The sequence below is a fragment of the Phocoena sinus genome, chromosome 11 (genome assembly GCF_008692025.1).
Source record: "Phocoena sinus isolate mPhoSin1 chromosome 11, mPhoSin1.pri, whole genome shotgun sequence".
Classification (NCBI taxonomy): Eukaryota; Metazoa; Chordata; class Mammalia; order Artiodactyla; family Phocoenidae; genus Phocoena; species Phocoena sinus.
In genome coordinates this window covers 45,057,179-45,076,523 of record NC_045773.1, presented here as the reverse complement: position 1 = coordinate 45,076,523, position 19,345 = coordinate 45,057,179, and the positions used below count along the sequence as shown (strand labels likewise).

Here is a 19,345-nt window from a genome sequence, read left to right as displayed (position 1 = left end):
GCTCTGAGCCCTGCACTTTTTACCCCGACCTAGGGTAGATCGGTGGACTCGTCCTAACGCTGGGCGCGAGGCGGCTTCACTTCCAGGCCCCAGCCAATGGGAAGCGAAACTGCTCAGCCAATCAGCGCCCTGCGCTCCTTCCGGCGTTCTGCGTGCTGCCCTGGAGACGGGCAGGCCGAATGCAAACACAGAGGGGTGCTAGACCTGCACGGCCTCACGCTGTCGGCCTTGCTCCATTGCTTCGCCCCTGGCTTTTGGCCAGTGGACTCGTCCAAAGGGGTCGGGGGCGAGACGCGCGCGCTGGCGGCCGGCCTCCAGTGGACCTGCGGCTTCTCCCCACCGAGCTAGAAGGTGAGCGGTAGTGTCGTTTTTAATGTGGGTTCCTGTGTCTTTCAGCGTTTGTTGGAGAGACTGTAGGCCTGCAGGGAGCCGCCCACCACCCTCCCTCCCTCCGTGGACCCTGTGCCCTCGGCGCCCCCTCTCTCTTCGGGTTCTGCTTTGTGTTTGTGTTAAACCCTGCACATCTTTTGGTTCAGGGTACGCGGGACACCTATTCTAGACCTGGGTTCGGGAGATGCGCTTTATAGACGCCCCGTATTCGGAGTTTTATCCCTTAAAACGCTGATTTAGCTTTCCGGGTTCTAAGCCGGCCTCGCTGACTGATGTCGGTGGACATGGGGAGGCAGTGAAAGCCGCCAGTTCGCCGGCCGCGATCTACTTGGGGTGGGGAGGAGAGGGTGTTTACGTAGCGACTTAGAGCCTACACTTCCGACGTCAGACCAGGCTCAAAGCTTGCAGTTGATTTGGTCCGAAAAGTGTTGCGAGGAGGAGCACTTGTTTAGTGCTTAGCATAGTGCCCGCCGCCTTTTGTGCTCTCGGGAAAGGTTGACTTCGCCTGCGGTTTTCAAAGGTAGCGCGCATCCGGACGGCGAGTTAAAACGCAAAATTGCTGGACCCTGTTTCCAGAGTTTCTGATTCAGTAGATCTGGGCCCAGGGCGGGAATTTGCATTTCTATCGAGTTTCCTGGCGTTGCTGATTGCCGCTAGAGAGGGAGTTAATGATTTGAAGGTGGGGATGATTAAGAGGAGGGTTCACACATGTCTTTACCAGCGTACTGTTACCACCTGAACCGTTTCAGAGTTTATTGAATGTAGGCTCTGTCCGCTGAATCTTAAATGCTTCAGTTGCTCGTATGTGTGAATTCCTCTGACTTCTGGCTTCTCAGATGATACCTAGGTGAACTTGTAGATTAAAAGAGACTTAAAAATGCACCATACTTTTAGAAGATGTGGAAGACTAAACTGTGGTGTATGGGAATGCACACTACAGTGAGAAAACTATAAAGAAACGCATCAAAGTCCGGAGAGTGATTACTTTTGGGGAGTAGGAGTTGTTATTGTCCTAGGCTCGGAAGGGATTCTGGGGTCGCTGGCAAAGTGCTATTCCTGACCTGAGTGATGATTACAAGGATGTCTCTCTTATAATAATACATTAAAGTATACATTTATTTTGTGGGTTTTTCTGTATTTGTGTTTTATTTTACAAGTTGACGTTACAAATGTTAAAAAAATGCATATTAGGAAGTCTAAGGTGAGGAACATCCCTGGAGTGAGTCAAAAAGAATCTTAGTCATGGGCTTTCAAATTTGGAAGATAAACTTAGAAGACCATCTGATCTAATTCTTATTTTAGCCTAAGGAAGTGGAGCTCACAGAATCGGGAAGTGCTGCAGGTAATAAACCCTCGTCTAAACCCAGTTTGTAATTGATGTGTTTTGTTAATTTCAGCTGCCTGCTCTGCTCAGATGCCTCTATTCAGTGAAAGATTGAGGACGTGAATTTGGCCTGACTCAAATTCAAAATTTTAAGATTTTATTTTCTTGTGGCCTAAAACCTTGTTTTCAAGAAATCACTCATCTTACATAAAAACTTATTATTTCAACATCTTATTCTGATGTATCCTAATGTACCAATTCGTGAACATTTAATTAAGGTCTCTGGTTATTTTTTTTGCCACATAATTACTCCTGTTAAGGCTGCATTTTAGTGGGTTAGGACTCGGCACTGGTTCTGTTTACCTGAACCAAAAGACTGGCACACATTTCTCCAGGAAAGATGGGTTTATTTGGCATCAGCAGGGAATCCCAATTCGGGGTGTGTAACCATGACAAGCCACCGTGCAATTCCCCAGCATGGCAGGGAAGGCGAAAGCTTTTTTTAGAGAGGAAAAGGAAGTTGGGAGGGCTGTAATAAACAAAGAATCCATGGCTTTTCATTGAGTTGAGTCCTTGCCAGCCAAGAAGAGGAATCTTTCTTCTTCTCGTTGGGCTCTGCTATCTTTGCAGGGCATGAGAGCTCCCCGCTTCTGGTCTTCTGACTCTAATTGAGGTTTCTGTTTATTAGTTTTTTACACTTCTCCATTTTGATCAAGATTTTTCTCTGAAAGCGTTGCTGATCAAGAGTCAGGTTTTCTAGTTTCAGGGGCTTTTTGTCCCTCAATGTCGGGAAGTATCTTTCCTGGGTGTAGTGTCTCAAGTCGGAGGGAAAGTGCACAGATGGGAAACCTATTAAGGTCACAAGTAACGAGGAAAGGTAGGAGGGAGAACTCTCAGGCACTTTTAATCTAAAATCCGTATGTTGTCAAGATGATAGATATTGGCGATCCTCTGAAGTCTTAGGCGATCATCAAAGGTTTGGCTACTGTCTGGTTAGGCCATTCAAAATGGCTGTTCTCTGCTCTCTGTACACGCCCTGCTTGACCAGTCCCTGCTTCACTCACATGACTATCCAATCATTTTAATTATAGAGGTTAATTAGTCCCTGGTAACTGATGAGCCCATCTGATGTCAATTCCCGCCCCCATAAATGGTAGCCTCCTCCTCCCTTGAGTAGTGAAGAGTGCTGCCACGTCCTGTCCTGTCTGCTGTCTGCCATACACGGTGGGGTGTCACTCCAGGACCTTGCTTCAGGCATGTAAGATTCTCTGTCCAGTAAGCCATTTATGTCTCTGTCACTGAGTCTGGGCTCTTCGAGGCTTGGCAGCTACAAGGCTTGCAGGCCTGAGGGGTGCAGCCTAACAGTGGCAACCTTCCAGCAGGTCTGATCTGGATATCTTGGGAAAGCTGTCTCATCAGATACTGTCTGCTTCAATTGTGGGAAATCTTTACTTTCAGGTCACCAGAGGATGTGCAGGTCCAGTCAGAGTGTGGTGCTTCCTTTAGATGTATTGTGAATCCTAGAGTTGTATTCCTTGGAGTTGGTGGCACAAGGGTTGGTTACTAGTATTTGATAGGGGCCTTCCCAGTGATGCTGAAGACAGTTCTTCTGGAAGTGTCTTTTCCAGTAAATGAAATCTCCAGTTTGCAAGGTGTGATGCTTAAGGTCTTCGTCTCCTGAGGGTGCATGGTAAAAAGACTGCTCTACCGGGCTTCCCTGGTGGCGCAGTGGTTAAGAATCTGCCTGCCAATGCAGGGGACACGGGTTCCAGCCTTGGTCTGGGAAGATCCCACATGCCTCGGAGCAACTAAGCCCGTGCGCCACAACTACTGAAGCCCGTGCTCTGCAACAAGAGAAACCACCGCAACGAGAAGCTGGCACACTGCAACGAAGAGTAGCCCCTGTTTGCTGCAGCTAGAGAAAGCCCGCGCACAGCAACAAAAACCCAGCACAGCCAAAGGTAAATAAAATAAATTTAAAAAGACCACCCTACCAAAACATGTTTTTTTTTTTTTTTTTTTTGCGGTACGCGGGCCTCTCTCACTGTTGTGGCCTCTCCTGTTGCGGAGCACAGGCTCCGGACGTGCAGGCTCAGCGGCCATGGCTCACTGGCCCAGCCGCTCTGCGGCATGTGGGATCTTCCCGGACCGGGCCCGAATCCGCGTCCCCTGCATCGGCAGGTGGACTCTCAACCACTGCGCCACCAGGGAAGCCCATCATGGTTATTTTTAATAGAGACAATTAGATCTTTCAATGTTGGAGTATCTCTCCTTTTATTAATTGCGGGTCGTAAGAAGCAGGAGACAAGTGCTTTGGGTGTCCTCTGATGATCTCAAAGGTTGAGAGTTTCTGAATTCCAAAAGGGGTGGATCTGAGATTTAGAAGGACCAACAGCAATGCTTTTGGCCAAGGTGTTTGGAGGGTCTTTACACATTTTGCCAATTGAGTCTTCATAATGCTGTTAGTACGTTCAACTAAACCAGAGGATTGAAGATGGTGAGTAAAGTGTAAGTGTTGTAAAACCAGCTGAACAGCGCACACTTGTTGAAGCACCTGGCCTGTGAAATGGGTTACTTGATTACTATGAAGTTTGAGAGGAGTTTCCCAAGTGGCGATACTCTTTTCCAAAAGGACTTTAGCCACGTTAAGAGGCAGTAGGCTGTCTGCAAGGGAAGTCCAGTGAAAACGTACAGACCGTGACTAAATCATACTTTATTCACTAGATAAGTTTTATGAAATCCATTTGCCAGACCTCAAATGGTCCATCATGCAGATGAAAATGTCCCGGGGCAGTACACACAGGCCTACATGGGTTGTATTTTGACAAGTGAGGTAGGCACCTTTTGTGGCCTTCTTAATGTTTCCCCAGCAGTATTGATTCATGAAGGCTATCATTTTGTCAGTAGACTGATGCTTTAATGCAGCATGTACAGTGGTGAGGAGTGGGGATCTTGGTCTCCCATAGGACTGTTGTTACTTAGTTCAATCCAGAGCTTTCTCTTCTATCAAACCAACAGTTACTGAATTTCTAATTTTATTTTTTTAAGTCAGCAGGCAGCTTTCTTTTTATTTATTTATTTTTGGCTGCATTGGGTCCTCGTTGCTGCATGTGGCCTTTCTTTAGTTGCCGCGAGCGGGGGCTACTCTTCGTTGCGGTGTGCGGGCTTCTTATTGCGGTGGTTTCTCTTGTTGTGGAGCACGGGCTCTAGGCGCGCGGGCTTCAGTAGTTGTGGCACATGGGCTCAGTAGTTGTGGCACGCAGGCTGTAGAATGCAGGCTCAGTAGTTGTGGCGCACGGGCTTAGTTGCTTCGTGGCATGTGGAATCTTCCCGGACCAGGGCTCGAACCCGTGTCCCCTGCATTGGCAGGTGGATTCTTAACGACTGTGCCACCAGGGAACCCCCTGAATTTCTAATCTTGTTTTTCCTTTTCTGAGGCCAACAGTTGGGCCTTTCTAGCCAGTTTTTCTAAATTATCATTTGGAGAAATATCTCTTTGGACCGTGACAGAGGTTTGGCTGCCGTTGGCCCCTTTAAGGGCAGCATTCCTTGTAGAAATAGCAGCAAGGTGATTTCCTTTTGCTTCCAGAGAGTCAAGCTTAGAATGCCCTGGAATCTTAATAATAGCTAAAGCGGCAGGTAAAAGTATTGCATTCAATAATTCCCGAACATAGGGGCCACTTAAAATTTTATTTCCACTGGAAGTAAAGAAGCCACATTGCTTCCCTAACATTCCAAAATCATGAGCTACTCTAAAAACATATCTACTATCAGTGTAAATATTGACACTTTTGTCCTTGGCTAAACTACAAGCCCCTGTAAGGGTGTGTAATTCAGTATGTTGGGCTGAAGTAGCCATAGGTAAAGATGCTGCCTCAACAACATCAAAAGGAGTTGCAATAGCATACCCAGCACAGTATTTGCCGTTGTCACCTTTAAAATAACCAGCAGTGAACTATGAGAAGTCACGTTTACCCAGTGGAATTTCTTATAGAACCATGAGGTGGTTCGTGTGGAGAGGTACTTTGTTGGTGAAGGAGGGGAGAAGAGTAGCCAGGTTAAGTTATTACAACAATAAAAGAGTTATGGGAGGGGCAGTTAACAAAAGGATTTCATAGGCGGTGAGGAGGCCAGCTGATAAACGTTGAGTGTAATGAGAATTTAGGAGAGCTATTGCATGAGGCATAGATGGTTAAAGGGGATCCCACATGATTTTCCCAGTGGCCTTAACCAAAGGGCAGTGGCTATAATGGCTCTAAGGCAAAGGGGTATCCCTGTGCCACAGGGTCCAGGTGCTGTTTATAATACTCTTTGGGCTGATGGTGGTCTCCATGGTTTTGGGTGACTACCCCAAAGGCATGCTCTTCCTTTTCATATACAAAAAAGAAAAAGGGAATATGATAATGGAGATGCCCAAGGGCAGGTAGGTTCATCAAACTCTATTTTAAGGCCTTGAAGGCTGTGTCTTGTGGTCCTTCTCAAAAGATTGGGTTGAGGTTGTTATTGTTGAGTAAAACACGTAGAGATTTGGCTGTAAGCGAAATGTGGGATCCAATTTCTGCAGTAACCAACTAGCCTGAGAAAACCTCACAGCTGGTGCTTAGTTTTGGTTTTGGGAAACGTAGGCTGCCATGAAGTCTATCTGGGTCTAGGTGTAGCCCTTTTCCTGATATTAGATGCCCTAAATATCAAACCTGGGTTTGGGCAAATTGCAGTTTTTCTTTGGTGACCTTATGTCCCTTTAAGGCCAAAAGCTTTAGGAAGTGGATGCTATCTTCCTGTGTTTCTGTTTATTAATTAAAAAAAAATTTTTATTGAAATATAGTTGATTTACAATGTTTTAATTTCAGATGTACAGCAGAGTAATTCAGTTATACATGTTCATTAATTTTTTACAGTTCTTTTTAATGAGTGGGTTTCAGGGAGGAGAGGAATGTAAAAGGGACTTAGTAAAACTGTTTCTTAAAATAGATATTATCTGTGCCTTTTTTGGGTTTGATTGATTTAAATTCAAAACTGTCCCACATTTTTTCTACTTAGAATTTAGAAATTTCGCTGTTAATAGTTTGATTTCTTATTTGATCTAGATACCAGGTTTATAATCCAAATGACTAAATGTAATTACTAGCCTATTAATGTTTTTAATTTTGGCTGCATTGGGTCTTTGTTTTGTGCGGGCTTCTCATTGCGGTGGCTTGTTGCGGAGCACGGGCTCTAGGCCCATGGGCTTCAGGAGTTGCAGCACTTGGGCTCAGTAGTTGCTGCACATGGGCCTTAGAGTGTGTGGGCTTCAGTAGTTGTGGTACGCGGGCTCAGTAGTTGTGGCTCGCGGGCTCTAGAGCGCAGGCTCAGTAGTTGTGACGCAGGGGCTTAGTTGCTCCACGGCATGTGAGATCCTCCTGGACCAGGGCTTGAACCCATGTCCCGTGCGTTGGCAGGCAGATTCTTAACCACTGCACCACCAGGGAAGTCCATGAGCCTACAAGTTTTTATAGTAGAATTTTTCCCATCTTGCAGTAAGTTTTAATTTCATTGGAAGTTGGAATGATAGAGTTATTCCTAGATTCTTAGATTAATGGTTTCCTATACCAAGACAGGGGTCAGTAAACTATTGCCTACCGGCCAAATCTTGCTCCTCTGTTGCTGTATGGCTTATAACCAAAGATGAATAAGTTCTGGAGATATAATGTACATCATCGTGATCATAGTCAGCAAAAATGTACTATGTACTTCGAAGTTGCTAAGAGACTAGATCTTAAATGTTCTTGCTGGAAAAAAGAAATAATTATGTGATGAGATGGTTACCATCATAGCATTACTTAACACTATTATAATGTATAAATGTATCAACACGTTGTACCCTTTAAACTTACACGCTGTTATATGTCAGTTATACCTCAGTAAAAATATTGAGATAAAATTCACATACTATAAAATTCAGCCCCTTTAAAATTGTACAATTCAGTGAATTTTAGTGTATTTACAAAGTTATACAACCATCCACATTATCTAATTCTAGAACATTTTATCTGCCCCCAAAGAAACCCCATACCCATTAATTTATTGCTCTTTTACATTCTGTTTCATAGGGATTTTGCTGTGTTCTGACTTCCTGGGTACCATACGGAAACATAAGCTGTTTTTAAAGAGGATATCTTACTGCTTGGATAATTTCTGGGAAGTTTTATGTAGTCTAGCATGTATAATCCTCTCAAAGAGATGCCAGTTTAAAAGATGTTTTTGGTTGAGTAAATAACTTTGTTGTTGGAAATATGTTTAATATATCAAGTCCATTATTTTATTTCAGTTTTAATTAAAAATCTAGACTAGTGGGCTTCCCTGGTGGCGCAGTGGTTGAGAGTCCGCCTGCCGATGCAGGGGACACGGGTTCGTGCCCCCGGTCCGGGAAGATCCCACATGCCGCGGAGCGGCTGGGCCCGTGAGCCATGGCCGTTGAGCCTGCGCGTCCGGAGCGTGTGCTCCGCAACGAGAGAGGCCACAACAGTGAGAGGCTTGCATACCACAAAAAAAAAAACAAAAAACCTAGACTAGTAAAAGACTACATCAAATTGTTATTCACTCAGGAATACTAGGGGATTTTTCTTGGCAAAGAAAATGAACTCATTATCTTTGATAATGATGTGGATGTTTTAAAAAAAAATTCTTGATTTAAAACAGGAGTTGGCAAACTTTTTCTGTAAAGGGCCAGATAGTAAATATTTTAGAGCGTGTGCAGGCCATAGGGTCTCTGTTACAACTACTCAACACTGCCATAGTAGCCTGAAAGCATCCTTGGGCAATATATAAATGATTGAGCATGGCTATGTTCCAATTAAGTTTAATTTATAGAATAGGCAGCAGGCTGGATTTGGCCCAGGAGCCAGTAATTTGCTCAGCCAGTAGTTTATTTGCTTCGAATAATATTTGGATTGACGCCAATCCTTATGGATTAGATAGATGTACTATCATTCCATATTTGTTTATAGAGTGTATTCACAGACATTGTCTCATTTCTCATCATTTGGGTTTAGGTGGGGCATATTACCCCATTCATTATACAGATATGGACACAAAGTGCTTTCCAGTGTAACAGAGAAAGTAAGAGAGGTATCAAGATACACTGGCTGAAATCTCACTCATTCCCTGATTTTGTTCCATGTATTGGAAATAGCTGTCATTTTCATTATTTTTATTAAAGTCTTGTTACTAGGGCGTTGAATATTAGTTTGTGAATTGTTTATTTTTTTCCTTTTTTCATTCTATGAAAAAGACTTGTATTCAACATTTGTAGGTGAATATTTTGAATTTATAGAATTATTAGATTTATTTACATATTAAATAGCTTAGGCTAATTAATCATGCAACTAGCTTGCATTTAAAAAAAATTTATTTATTTATTTATTTGGCTGTTATTTGGTGTTCGTTGCTGTGTGCATGCTTTCTCTAGTTGCGGTGAGTGAGGGCTACTCTTCGTTGCACGGGCTTCTCATTGCGGTGGCTTCTTTTGTTGCACAGCATGGGCTCTGGGTGCGTGGGCTTAAGTAGTTGTGGCTCGCAGGCTCAGTAGTTGTGGTGCAGGGGCTTAGTTGCTTTGCGGCATGTGGGATCTTCTCAGACCAGGGCTTGAATCCGAGTCTCCTGCATTGGCAGGTGGATTCTTAACCACTACACCACCAGGGAAGTCTCAAGCTTGCATTTTTAAGTGTCATTTTTGTTTACTTTTTAGGAGCTAGAGATGCTATTAGGCTGCCATTTTATCAAACGTGAGAAGTCAGCCCAGAGATGGAAAACTTCATTCTGTATGAAGAGATTGGCAGAGGAAGCAAGACAGTTGTCTACAAAGGGCGACGGAAGGGAACAATCAATTTTGTAGCTATTCTCTGTACTGATAAGTGCAAGAGGCCTGAAATAACCAATTGGGTAAGTCAAGTATGTTTCCCTCCCTTTGGGAAAAGACAGAGTTATGATCAGATAGAGTAAGTAGTATGTAAACAGAAGCCATTGAACTCACTATAGCAAATGGCACATTATCAATTTGGAATGGGCAGCCTTTTCTCTGGAGTGCCACCAATCCTGAATAATGACTAATAAACATACCCAAGTAATTAGCAACTTAGGTTTTTGTTGTTTGTTTTTGTAAGAGTCAGGGAAAATATACTCTATATTAGATCACTTACTTTTAAATTTAGTATATGATTATGAAGCTTTCCAAAGGCAGGACATTGGGTGAGAGTGACTTGGGTTTGCAGTAGCTGTACCAACTTTACAGCCCAGGCTCATTGGACCAAACCTAGCTTTTTTTTTTCCAACTTTTTTTTTATTGCGGTAAAATACACATAAAATAAAATTTATCATCAAGCATTTTTAAGTATACAGTTTGATATTAAATACGTGCATATTGCTGTGTAGCCATCACCATTTTATATGAGGTACCTTTCAGAAACAAAATACAAAGGTGATTGCCGGAGGCCAGGGAAAGGGGAAATGGGGAGTTATTGTTTAATGTGTATAAAGTTTCAGTTCTGCACGATGGAAAGAGTTCTGGACAATTCAACAATCAAACTCTTGGTATTTTCCCAAAAGAGCTGAAAACTTATGTCCACACAAAAACCTGCACACACATGTTTATAGTAGCTTTATTCAAAATTGAAGCAATCAAGATGCCCTTCAGTAAGTGAATGAATAAACAAACTGCTACATATATGCAATGAAATACTGTTCAGTAATAAAAAGAAATGGGCTATCAAGCCACAAGGAGACACAGGAACCTTAAATGCACGTTGTTAGGTAAGAGAAGCTGATCTGGAAAGGCTACATACTGTGTGATTCCAACCATATGACGTTCTGGAAAAGGCAAAAGTATGGAAACAGTAAGAAGATGAGTAGTTACCAGAGTTTGGGGGGCGGGGGGAGGAGTGGGAAGGATGAATAGGTGGAGTATAGAGGATTTTAGGGCAGTGAAACTCTTCTGTATGATACATGTCATTACATATTTGTCCAAACCCATGAAATAAATATACACTCTGTTTTCCACAGAGGCTATACCATTTAATATTCCCACCAACAGTGTGCAAGGGATCCCATTTCTCTACATCCTTGCAGGCACTTGTTATTTTCTGTTTTTTTGTTTGTTTGTTTCGTTTGGTTTTTGTTTGTTAAAACAGCCATCCTCATGTACATGAGGAGGTGTTGGCTTTTGAAAGGTGTGTGAACAGTTTAAGGGAAGACAGGTATATGGGGGGCAAGGTGCACAGTAGTTGGTAGATTCAGAGCTGGGAACATGAGGAATTTCTCTTGAGGTGAAAATCTAAGCCTTCAGTTAGGAGATGGGGGAAGGGGAAGGCAGTGTTCTAGAAAAGAGGAAAGAAAAGGTGTGAATTAGTCACCTGGAGAACAGACCAGCTGGGGCCATTTGAGATTGGGAATCATCAGTGGAAGGTAGCTCAGTCAGCGTGGTTTGTGTCTGCTTAAGTGCCTTGGGTGTATGCAGAGTGTGTGGAGGGTTGAATTGAACTGGAATAGCAGTACTAGAGCGAGTGAGCTGGAAAGTGAGTGAGTGGTGGTCATGGACTAGGGTGTGTGGAAGAGATTTTGGAGAGAATACAGTTATCAGTAAAAAGAAAAAATCTAGGGCTTCCCTGGTGGCGCAGTGGTTGAGAGTCCGCCTGCGACGCAGGGGATGCGGGTTCGTGCCCCGGTCCAGGAAGATCCCACATGCCGCGGGGCGGCTGGGCCCATGAGCCATGGCCGCTGGGCCTGCGTGTCCGGAGCCAGTGCTCCGCAACGGGAGAGGCCACAACAGTGAGAGGCCCGCATACCGAAAAAAAAAAAAAATCTAGCAATGCTGTCCAGTAGGAATATAATGGGGGTTACAGACATTTTTATTTATTTTTTATTTTTGGCTGTGTTGGGTCTTTGTTGCTGTGTGAGGGCTTTCTCTAGGCGGTGAGCGGGGGCTACTCTTCGTTGTGGTGCGCGGACTTCTCATTGTGGTGGCTTTTCTTGTTGCAGAGCACGGGCTCTAGGCGCGCGGGCTTCAGTAGTTGTGGCACACGGGCTCTAGAGCACAGGCTCAGTAGTTGTGGCCCATGGGCTTAGTTGCTCCGCAGCATGTGGGACCTTTCTGGACCAGGGATCGAACCTGTGACTCCTGCATTGGCAGGTGGATTCTTAACCACTGCACCACCAGGGAAGTCCTTGTGGTTACAAATCTAATTTTAAAGTTCATAGTATCTACGATGAAAAAGGAAAAATCAGTGGAATTCATTTTATTAATATATATTACATAATCCAGTATATACAAAGTATTATTTCAGCACGCAACCAGTATAAAGTTATCGAGATATTTTTCTAATTTTGATGTTAAGTGTTGAGCATCTGGTGTGTATTTTACACTTGGGGCTCGTCCCAGCTCAGACCAACTGCTCCTCAAAAGAGCACAGTAGCCATCTGTGGTGAGTATTGGCCACTGTATCTCCTGCATTGGCCAGCGCAGGCTCCAGATGGGTGGTTGCGGTGAGGGTGGAGGGTGAGATTGGCAGCCCAGCGTCTGGAAGAGTGGGTACTTGGCATGTACTGAGTGTACAGGAGGGTCCGGAGGGGTGTGCTGTGGCCTGAATTCTGTCGGGTTTTCTGTACCTCTTTTATTTTTTCACTAGGACCTTCCCTTTTCTGTGCCAGAATCAGCAGAGATCCCTTTAAACTTGCTCACTGAGGGTTCTGCGCATTTTCTCTTGGCCTTATATTAGGGATCTATTACAAGGTGCTCTTCAAATTCTTTCTTAGTCACTCTGATGCTTGGTTTTCTACTCATCTGTCTTCTAAGTCATGTAGATTCATTTTCCTTTATTTTTGGTACAGTATGAGCCCACCTAATTGTTCCTAGAGTGTGCCAAATTCCATTTCTTTTTTTTTTTTTTTTAATATTTATTTATTTATTTGGCTGCGCCGGGTCTTAGTTGCGGCACATGGGATCTTTTTTCTTTTTTTTAGCTGAGGCATGCGGGATCTAGTTTCCTGACCAGGGATCGAACTCAGGCCTCCTGCACTGGGAGCATGGAGTCTTAACTACTGGTCCACCAGGGAAGTCCCCAAATTCCATATCTAAAATGGGGAGCTCTGTATTTCTACTAATTATGGGCCCGTTAGCCTGTGTTGAGTGACAGTAGAATTTGTAATTTTTTTTTCTTTTTTTAAAGAAAATCAGAAAGCAAGGGTGCAAAGCACTTTGGTACGTTAGTCATCAGCAATTCTGAGTCTTGATGGTTCGCATACATTTTTGTGGTTTTAGTTCCTATATTTAATGGGAATTTTAAAGGGAGAAAGCAAAAATTCCAGAAGCAACTTAGCGTTTTTAAACGGACAGGCTTTTGCATCTTTATTGTTGAGTTTTGAATTCACTCTTGTTTTTGGTGCATAAGTATTCTTATAATCTAATGGAAATGTACATTTTAAGATCGGTAATCATTCCTCTTTTAAGAATCTAGGTGAATTAATATTAGAATTCACTAAGGATATGCTGAAAAAGAAAATAGAAGGCTTTGAGAGTTCTTTTCAATATTGTAAAAGTAATACACTGTCATTATAGGAAATTTGAGAATATAAAGAACTGAATAGAAGGAAAGAGCAGCATTGTTGTATCACCCAAAGGCAATCATTGTTCTTTTTGGTTTGTTTCTTGTCTTTTTTTCTATGGGCTTTGAAAAAATTTTCTAATCATGGTATTACATAATTTTATTTCTTGCTTTTTTCACTTAACATTATAACGTCATTTTTCCATGTTATAAAATTCAACAAATACTTTAATGTTGGCCTAATAATAATTATTAATATACAACTTGTTTAACTATTATTGTATTTTTGAGCCTTTAGGTTATTCTTAAAGGTTTTTTTTGTTTCCTTTAAAATTATTTCTTTTTTCCTCATTATGAAAGTACTGGGTACTTAATATAGGAGATAGAAAATGAGAAGTAGAAAGAATTTAAAAACATGAGTAATTCTCCTCATAACGGCAGCTATTTTGATGTATACCTTCTGGTCATTTTTCCTATGAATATTCTTTTGTGATGTTAATTTACACAAATACACAAAACTTTCGTACAAGGTTTTGTTTGTTTTTAAAGACTGTACATTGAATTAGCATTTTTCCATGTCACCAGCCTTCATAACCATCATTCTTAATGTCTGTATAGAATTCCACTGAATAAATTCCAGTGTTTTCTTATTTATTTCCCAGTTGTGTATTTAGGTGTTTCTTAATAGATGCAAGGGTTTAAGAACTTTTTTATTTTAGTGTGAATGCTGTGTGTTTTTATAGGTTCGTCTCACCCGTGAAATTAAACACAAGAATATTGTAACTTTTCATGAATGGTATGAAACCAGTAATCATCTCTGGCTAGTCGTGGAACTCTGCACAGGTAAGATCATGTAAGAAGTGCTACGATTGTAGCCACAATATATAGTTTTGAAAAAACGTGATGTAGTTTTTTTTTTTTTTATAAATTTATTTATTTTTGGCTGTGTTGGGTCTTTGTTGCTGTGCGCGGGCTTTCTCTAGTTGTGGTGAGTAGGGGCTACTCTTTGTTGCAGTGAGTGGGCTTCTCGTTGCGGTGGCTTCTCTTGTTGCAGAGCACAGGCTCTAGATTCACGGGCTTCAGTAGTTGTGGCACGCGGGCTCAGTAGTTGTAACTCATGGGCTCTAGAGCGCAGGCTCAGTAGTTGTAGCGCACGGGCTTAGTTACTCTGCGGCATGTGGGATCATCCCAGACCAAGGCTCGAACCCGTGTCCCCTGTTTTGGCAGGTGGATTCTTAACCACTGTGCCACCAGGGAAGCCCTGATATAGTTTTTGCTATTTTCCATTTTTCTTCTATTACAAATATAAGCAGTGTTGATACTATTGAGTACATTAACTTGAACACCTATTGCTTGATAGATATTAGGGACTGGAAAAGGGCAAAGGTGTTTGGTAAGAGGAAGACGTGTAAAATTCAATTTGGGGTTAACTTTACTTTGGTATAAAATAATGCTAAATCACCTATATAACACTTAGAAATCTTTTTTAGTGATTATTGATCAAAAAAGCTTTCCCATTCAGTAAAAACAAAGTATTTTAGGTCAACTAGCTATTAGCTAATTAGTTTATAAAGTGCTTATCTTTTTATGCAAAGGATACTTGCTCTTAAAAACTTAAGCAATATGGAAAAATACAAAGATGAATCAACAAATACCACCACCTAGCAATAATTAGAGATAACATGTTATAGCTCTTGCTTGCTATAACTTTCTAGGACTATATACAGGAAGAAAGGTGACTAAATACATAGATACTGTATTATCTGGGCTTTCAGTTGCAGTGTCTTTAGGAAAAAATGTAACAAGTACCATGGTTAGTGTACTTCTATTTATACACTGAGTAATAATAAATCATTAAATATTAAGATGAAATATAATTATAGCTTTATGAATCTCCTACATACTGGCACTTAGAATTTAATACAATCATTAAAGAGGTTATTTGGAATAATTTATTTGCATTTTATTTTTCTGAATCAATAGGAGGAGTCTGTGGTTTAATTACTTTCATGAGATGTACACACTTTTGAGGTGATCAGGGCACTCAACCTGTTTTACTTTTTGCTTCAGCTGTTATTTGTGACCCCTGGCCATTGTAATAGCCTAACTCTAATTTATGCCTGTGTTTGGAATGGTTCCTCACCCGCCAAACAAAATGAACAGACCCCAAAATACTCCTACCTTCATTGCACTAATTCTGATTGAACTTTCAGATGCCGGCTAAGACTTCACTTTCTCTGAACTTGACTCCTGTTATAATCTTGACCCTAAAAAAAAAAAAAAAAAAAGGTTTGTTTCTGGCACTTAGATGATAGGAGATGTGAGTGGGACCCTGGTAGGGTATAGAAATGGAATTTGCAGTGTGTCTGCCATTGGCCTTTTATTTCATCAGTGGTGTACGTCAGCGTTTGTGATTTTCTGACTATTAAGGAAGAGCACCTTTTTTTGTTGTGCAGTTCTTGTAGAATGTGACCTCACTTTGCACAGGAGTAAACGTAACCGTACTTTGCACAGTGTGATTAAAGAGCACAGCTTAGGTTAGTATTTAACACTAATTTTTGTAGCTGTTTCTTTCCTGAGGGATCTGGAGTGAGAAATCACAGCACCAGAGTGATTCTCCCTTCATCCCACTGGCTTATTTATTGACTATTCTTACAGTCTGAGCAGTCATTCTCCCTGAGCTGGCTCTGGAGCGTGGAGGTTTCCATTTACGGTGCTTGGACCACTGTTTGTTAACATGTATGTTTCCCCTGCCAGACTGTCCAGGTATACTGATTTGATCATGTTTTAATGCTCAGGTCCCAGCATGGAACCTCCCAGAGGCACTGTGTAATATTGGTGGGTTAAAGTGGGTGATTTTAATCAACTTGCAGGTGGTTCCTTAGAAATGGTTATTGCTCAAGACGAAAACCTCCCAGAAGATGTTGTAAGAGAATTTGGGATTGACCTGATTACTGGATTACATCATCTTCATCAACTTGGCATTCTCTTTTGTGACATTTCTCCTGGGAAGGTAATTCATGAAAGTTTGGGTTTCCTGTTTGTGTTTCAATTCATAGGGCTTCCTCAAAGATGTTTTTATTTTTAGATACAATTTTGATATAGAACATCTTGAAATTTTAAGTTAACATTTTTTTTAAACAAAAGGAAGTACATAGTACTATATTTTAGGTTCCTATTTAGCTACCTATTGAAGTAGCTTTTAGAAAGTGAAGTCTCCCCTCCTTTCAGGGTTCTCTGAGTAATTATTATTGCTCTTGAGGTATATGGTGAATGATGAGCTCAACAGATCAGTAAAATAAGATTCTTCGCTCTTAAATTATAGTACACAGTTATGAGCCATTATTTTAGTTTGATGATGACATTCTTGGCTATGTACGTATGATTCCTGATATTATGGGTCAAATATTTTTCTTTTCTGGTAAAACTAGTTATCCATAAGTAAACGTGCTTCAGTGTCGTAGAGTCGCAAAACCTGCTTAGAGTCTGAGCCACTTTAACACTGATATTTAGAAGCTGTGGGCCCTGGACAAGTTACCTTTTCTCTCTCTCTGTACCTTAGTTTTCTTGCCTGTGATGTAGAAGGAGATATTTCAGGGAGATTGTGAGGATTATGCATTATATTTAGGTTAAACTTTTAGGACATTTTCTTAGGGATTGTATGTGTTACTGGTCTTAGCTGCTAGTTCTTTTCCTTTGTTAATGTGAACACAATGAAATGAAAAGTTGAATATTTCCTTGTTAAACATTTTTCTAGGCCATCTATATGAGAACCTAATTAAACCTACAAAAAGCTCCGTAAAGATTCTGTATAACAAATAGAAGTTCTTGTTGAAATATTCATATACTTGTGTCAAGACTATAACCACTTAACTGCATTACAGCCCTGAAAGCAGCTATAGACAATATGTAAATGCGTGGGTGTGACTTTGTTTCAATAAAACTTTATTTATGGACACTGGAATGTCAGTTTCATGTAATTTTCACACGTCAAGAAATATTAGCTGATTTTCATTTTTTTCCAACTGTTCAGAAACATAAAAACCTCTCTTAGCTCATGCTTATACAAGCCTAGAGGCTATAACGTACCAACCTCTGTGTAGGAGCTCTTTAGTGAGGTCTAGTATCAGCTCTTTATAACCTAGGAGCTTCAGGCTGATAGTAAGGTTACTTTTATTCCAGAACTGGGGTTGGCAGAGTTCTGGCAGGATGACTGTTTCTGTAAATGGAGTTTTACTGGAACACCCACATTCTTTCATTTATGTATTGTCAGTGGCTGCAGACTTCAATAATCAGGACAGAAGCCTTACGGCTTGCAAAGTCCAAAATATTTACTAACTTAAAATTTTTATCTGCCCCCTGCCGGTGGTTTTCAAAGTGTGTTCCCTGTACCAGCAGCATCAGCATTACCTGGAACTTGTTAGAAATGCAGCTTCTTGGGCCCTACCCCAGACCTGTTGAATCAGGAACTCTCAGGGTAGGGACTAGTAGTTTTTCTTAACAAGGCCTCCAGGCTGCTCAAAAAAAAAGTTTAAAGGTCACTGTTGTAGACTAACTGACATCCTTAGTATTTGTGACTAGAAGTTGAGGGTAAACTTTAAATTGCTTTTAAGGACCAAGAAGCCCCCTGATCCATTGCCAGGGAGGAAGAGATAAAGGTATGATTTCAACAATCAACAGATAACTTCTAATCACAAATTATATTAGCAGACTTGTGCACTTAACACGTGCCAGTCACTGTCAGAAGCCCTCTGCATCGTGTATAGCCTCAGTCCTTACAACAGTCCGAAGAGTTAAGTATCATTTTTTCCATTTTGTAGGTGAAGAGACAGATTTACAAAGGTTAAGTAAAGTCTGCAGGTCAGACCTGCCAGTAAGTGGTGGACCTAGGGCTCAAATCTAGATCTCTAACTTCAACACCCCTAGTCTCAACCCCTAAATCATACATTCTCATTTGAATGAACAACCCCTAGGACAGGTAGGCTTCCAAATCCTCTTTCAACTGTCACTGAGAATAGGTGAGTATAGATTGTTTCATATACTTTCCTTTTTATCTTTCCCAAAAGACTGAGGTTTCCCTCTGTGGTTAAACGATGTGTTTTTTCATCTACATCTGAGAAGGGACAATTTAATATTTGATTCTCTTACTAGTCAAATGTTGAATTTATGTTTCTTTCTCTTCTTTTTTTAAAAAATTGTAAGCATTTAATTTTCTGAGTTGTGATGAAGCAAGAAAACCAATACTCAGAGTTCTATAGTGAGATTACAAGAGGTACGGATGGAAATGCAAATTGAATAGAATTTGTTTCTGAACACATTTGTTTTTTAACCTTTATAGATACTCTTGGAAGGGCCTGGCACACTGAAGTTTAGTAATTTTTGCTTGGCCAAAGTGGAAGGTGAAAATTTGGAAGAATTCTTTGCATTGGTGGCAGCAGAAGAAGGAGGAGGTGATAGCGGGGAAAATGTACTGAAGAAAAACATGAAAAGTAGAGTCAAAGGTACGTGGAGAGCTTCCAGGTCAGAACTCAAACTGTGGGCCGCCCAAGTCACGTGTTTAGGAGATAATGTCCACCTTTTATGTTGCCAGTCAAAAAATGTATTAAAAATGATCAGGAGAAGTCTGGATTTATGGATGGTTTTGTCCAGGGCCTACATTTTCCGTGTGGCTCTAGTGTCGTGTGAGGTGCAGGGAACCTCTGACAAAGCCTTATCCTTAGCTTTATCACTGACCACTCATTAGAACATAAGGAGGGGGGTTTTGTCTCCCTTCCTGCTGTATCCTCAGCACTTAGAACAGTGTCTGGCATACACTGGTGGCTCAGGAGATACTCAGCGTTGTTGAGCAGCTGATATTCTTCTGCAAGTAAGGAAGGTTTTTAAGGGTGCGTCCTTGGGAGGTGGTTTTGTCAGTGAGATGGGGCCTGGGCAGTTAGATTGCTGTGCTTGAGGGGAGAGTGTGAAGTCATATTTCTTATACCAGAACTTTTGATAGAAGTGATAAAGATCTTTTTTCCTCAAGTTCCTGGTGTATGTACTTGAGACTTTGGACCACCGA

General features: G+C 41.5%; 1 protein-coding gene across 7 annotated transcripts in view; it reads left to right on the top strand.

Annotated features, from left to right (window-relative positions):
• The first annotated feature begins 204 nt into the window (after positions 1 to 204).
• ULK4 (unc-51 like kinase 4) overlaps positions 205 to 19,345 on the top strand; it is a 530,371-nt gene continuing 511,230 nt past the window's right edge. For 4 of the 7 annotated variants that reach the window (XR_004352053.1, XR_004352054.1, XR_004352055.1 and 1 more), the window contains exons 1-5: positions 205 to 351; positions 9,441 to 9,634; positions 14,031 to 14,130; positions 16,161 to 16,300; positions 18,626 to 18,788. Coding sequence is in view for 4 of the 7 variants with exons in the window: in XM_032647441.1 (XP_032503332.1) it covers positions 9,497 to 9,634; positions 14,031 to 14,130; positions 16,161 to 16,300; positions 18,626 to 18,788 (541 nt within the window). In the remaining 3 variants the exon portion in view is untranslated. Of the gene's footprint in view, positions 352 to 3,614; positions 3,676 to 9,440; positions 9,635 to 14,030; positions 14,131 to 16,160; positions 16,301 to 18,625; positions 18,789 to 19,345 lie in introns of those variants that run through there. The other 3 variants (XM_032647443.1, XM_032647444.1, XM_032647445.1) reach the window with 3 other exon arrangements.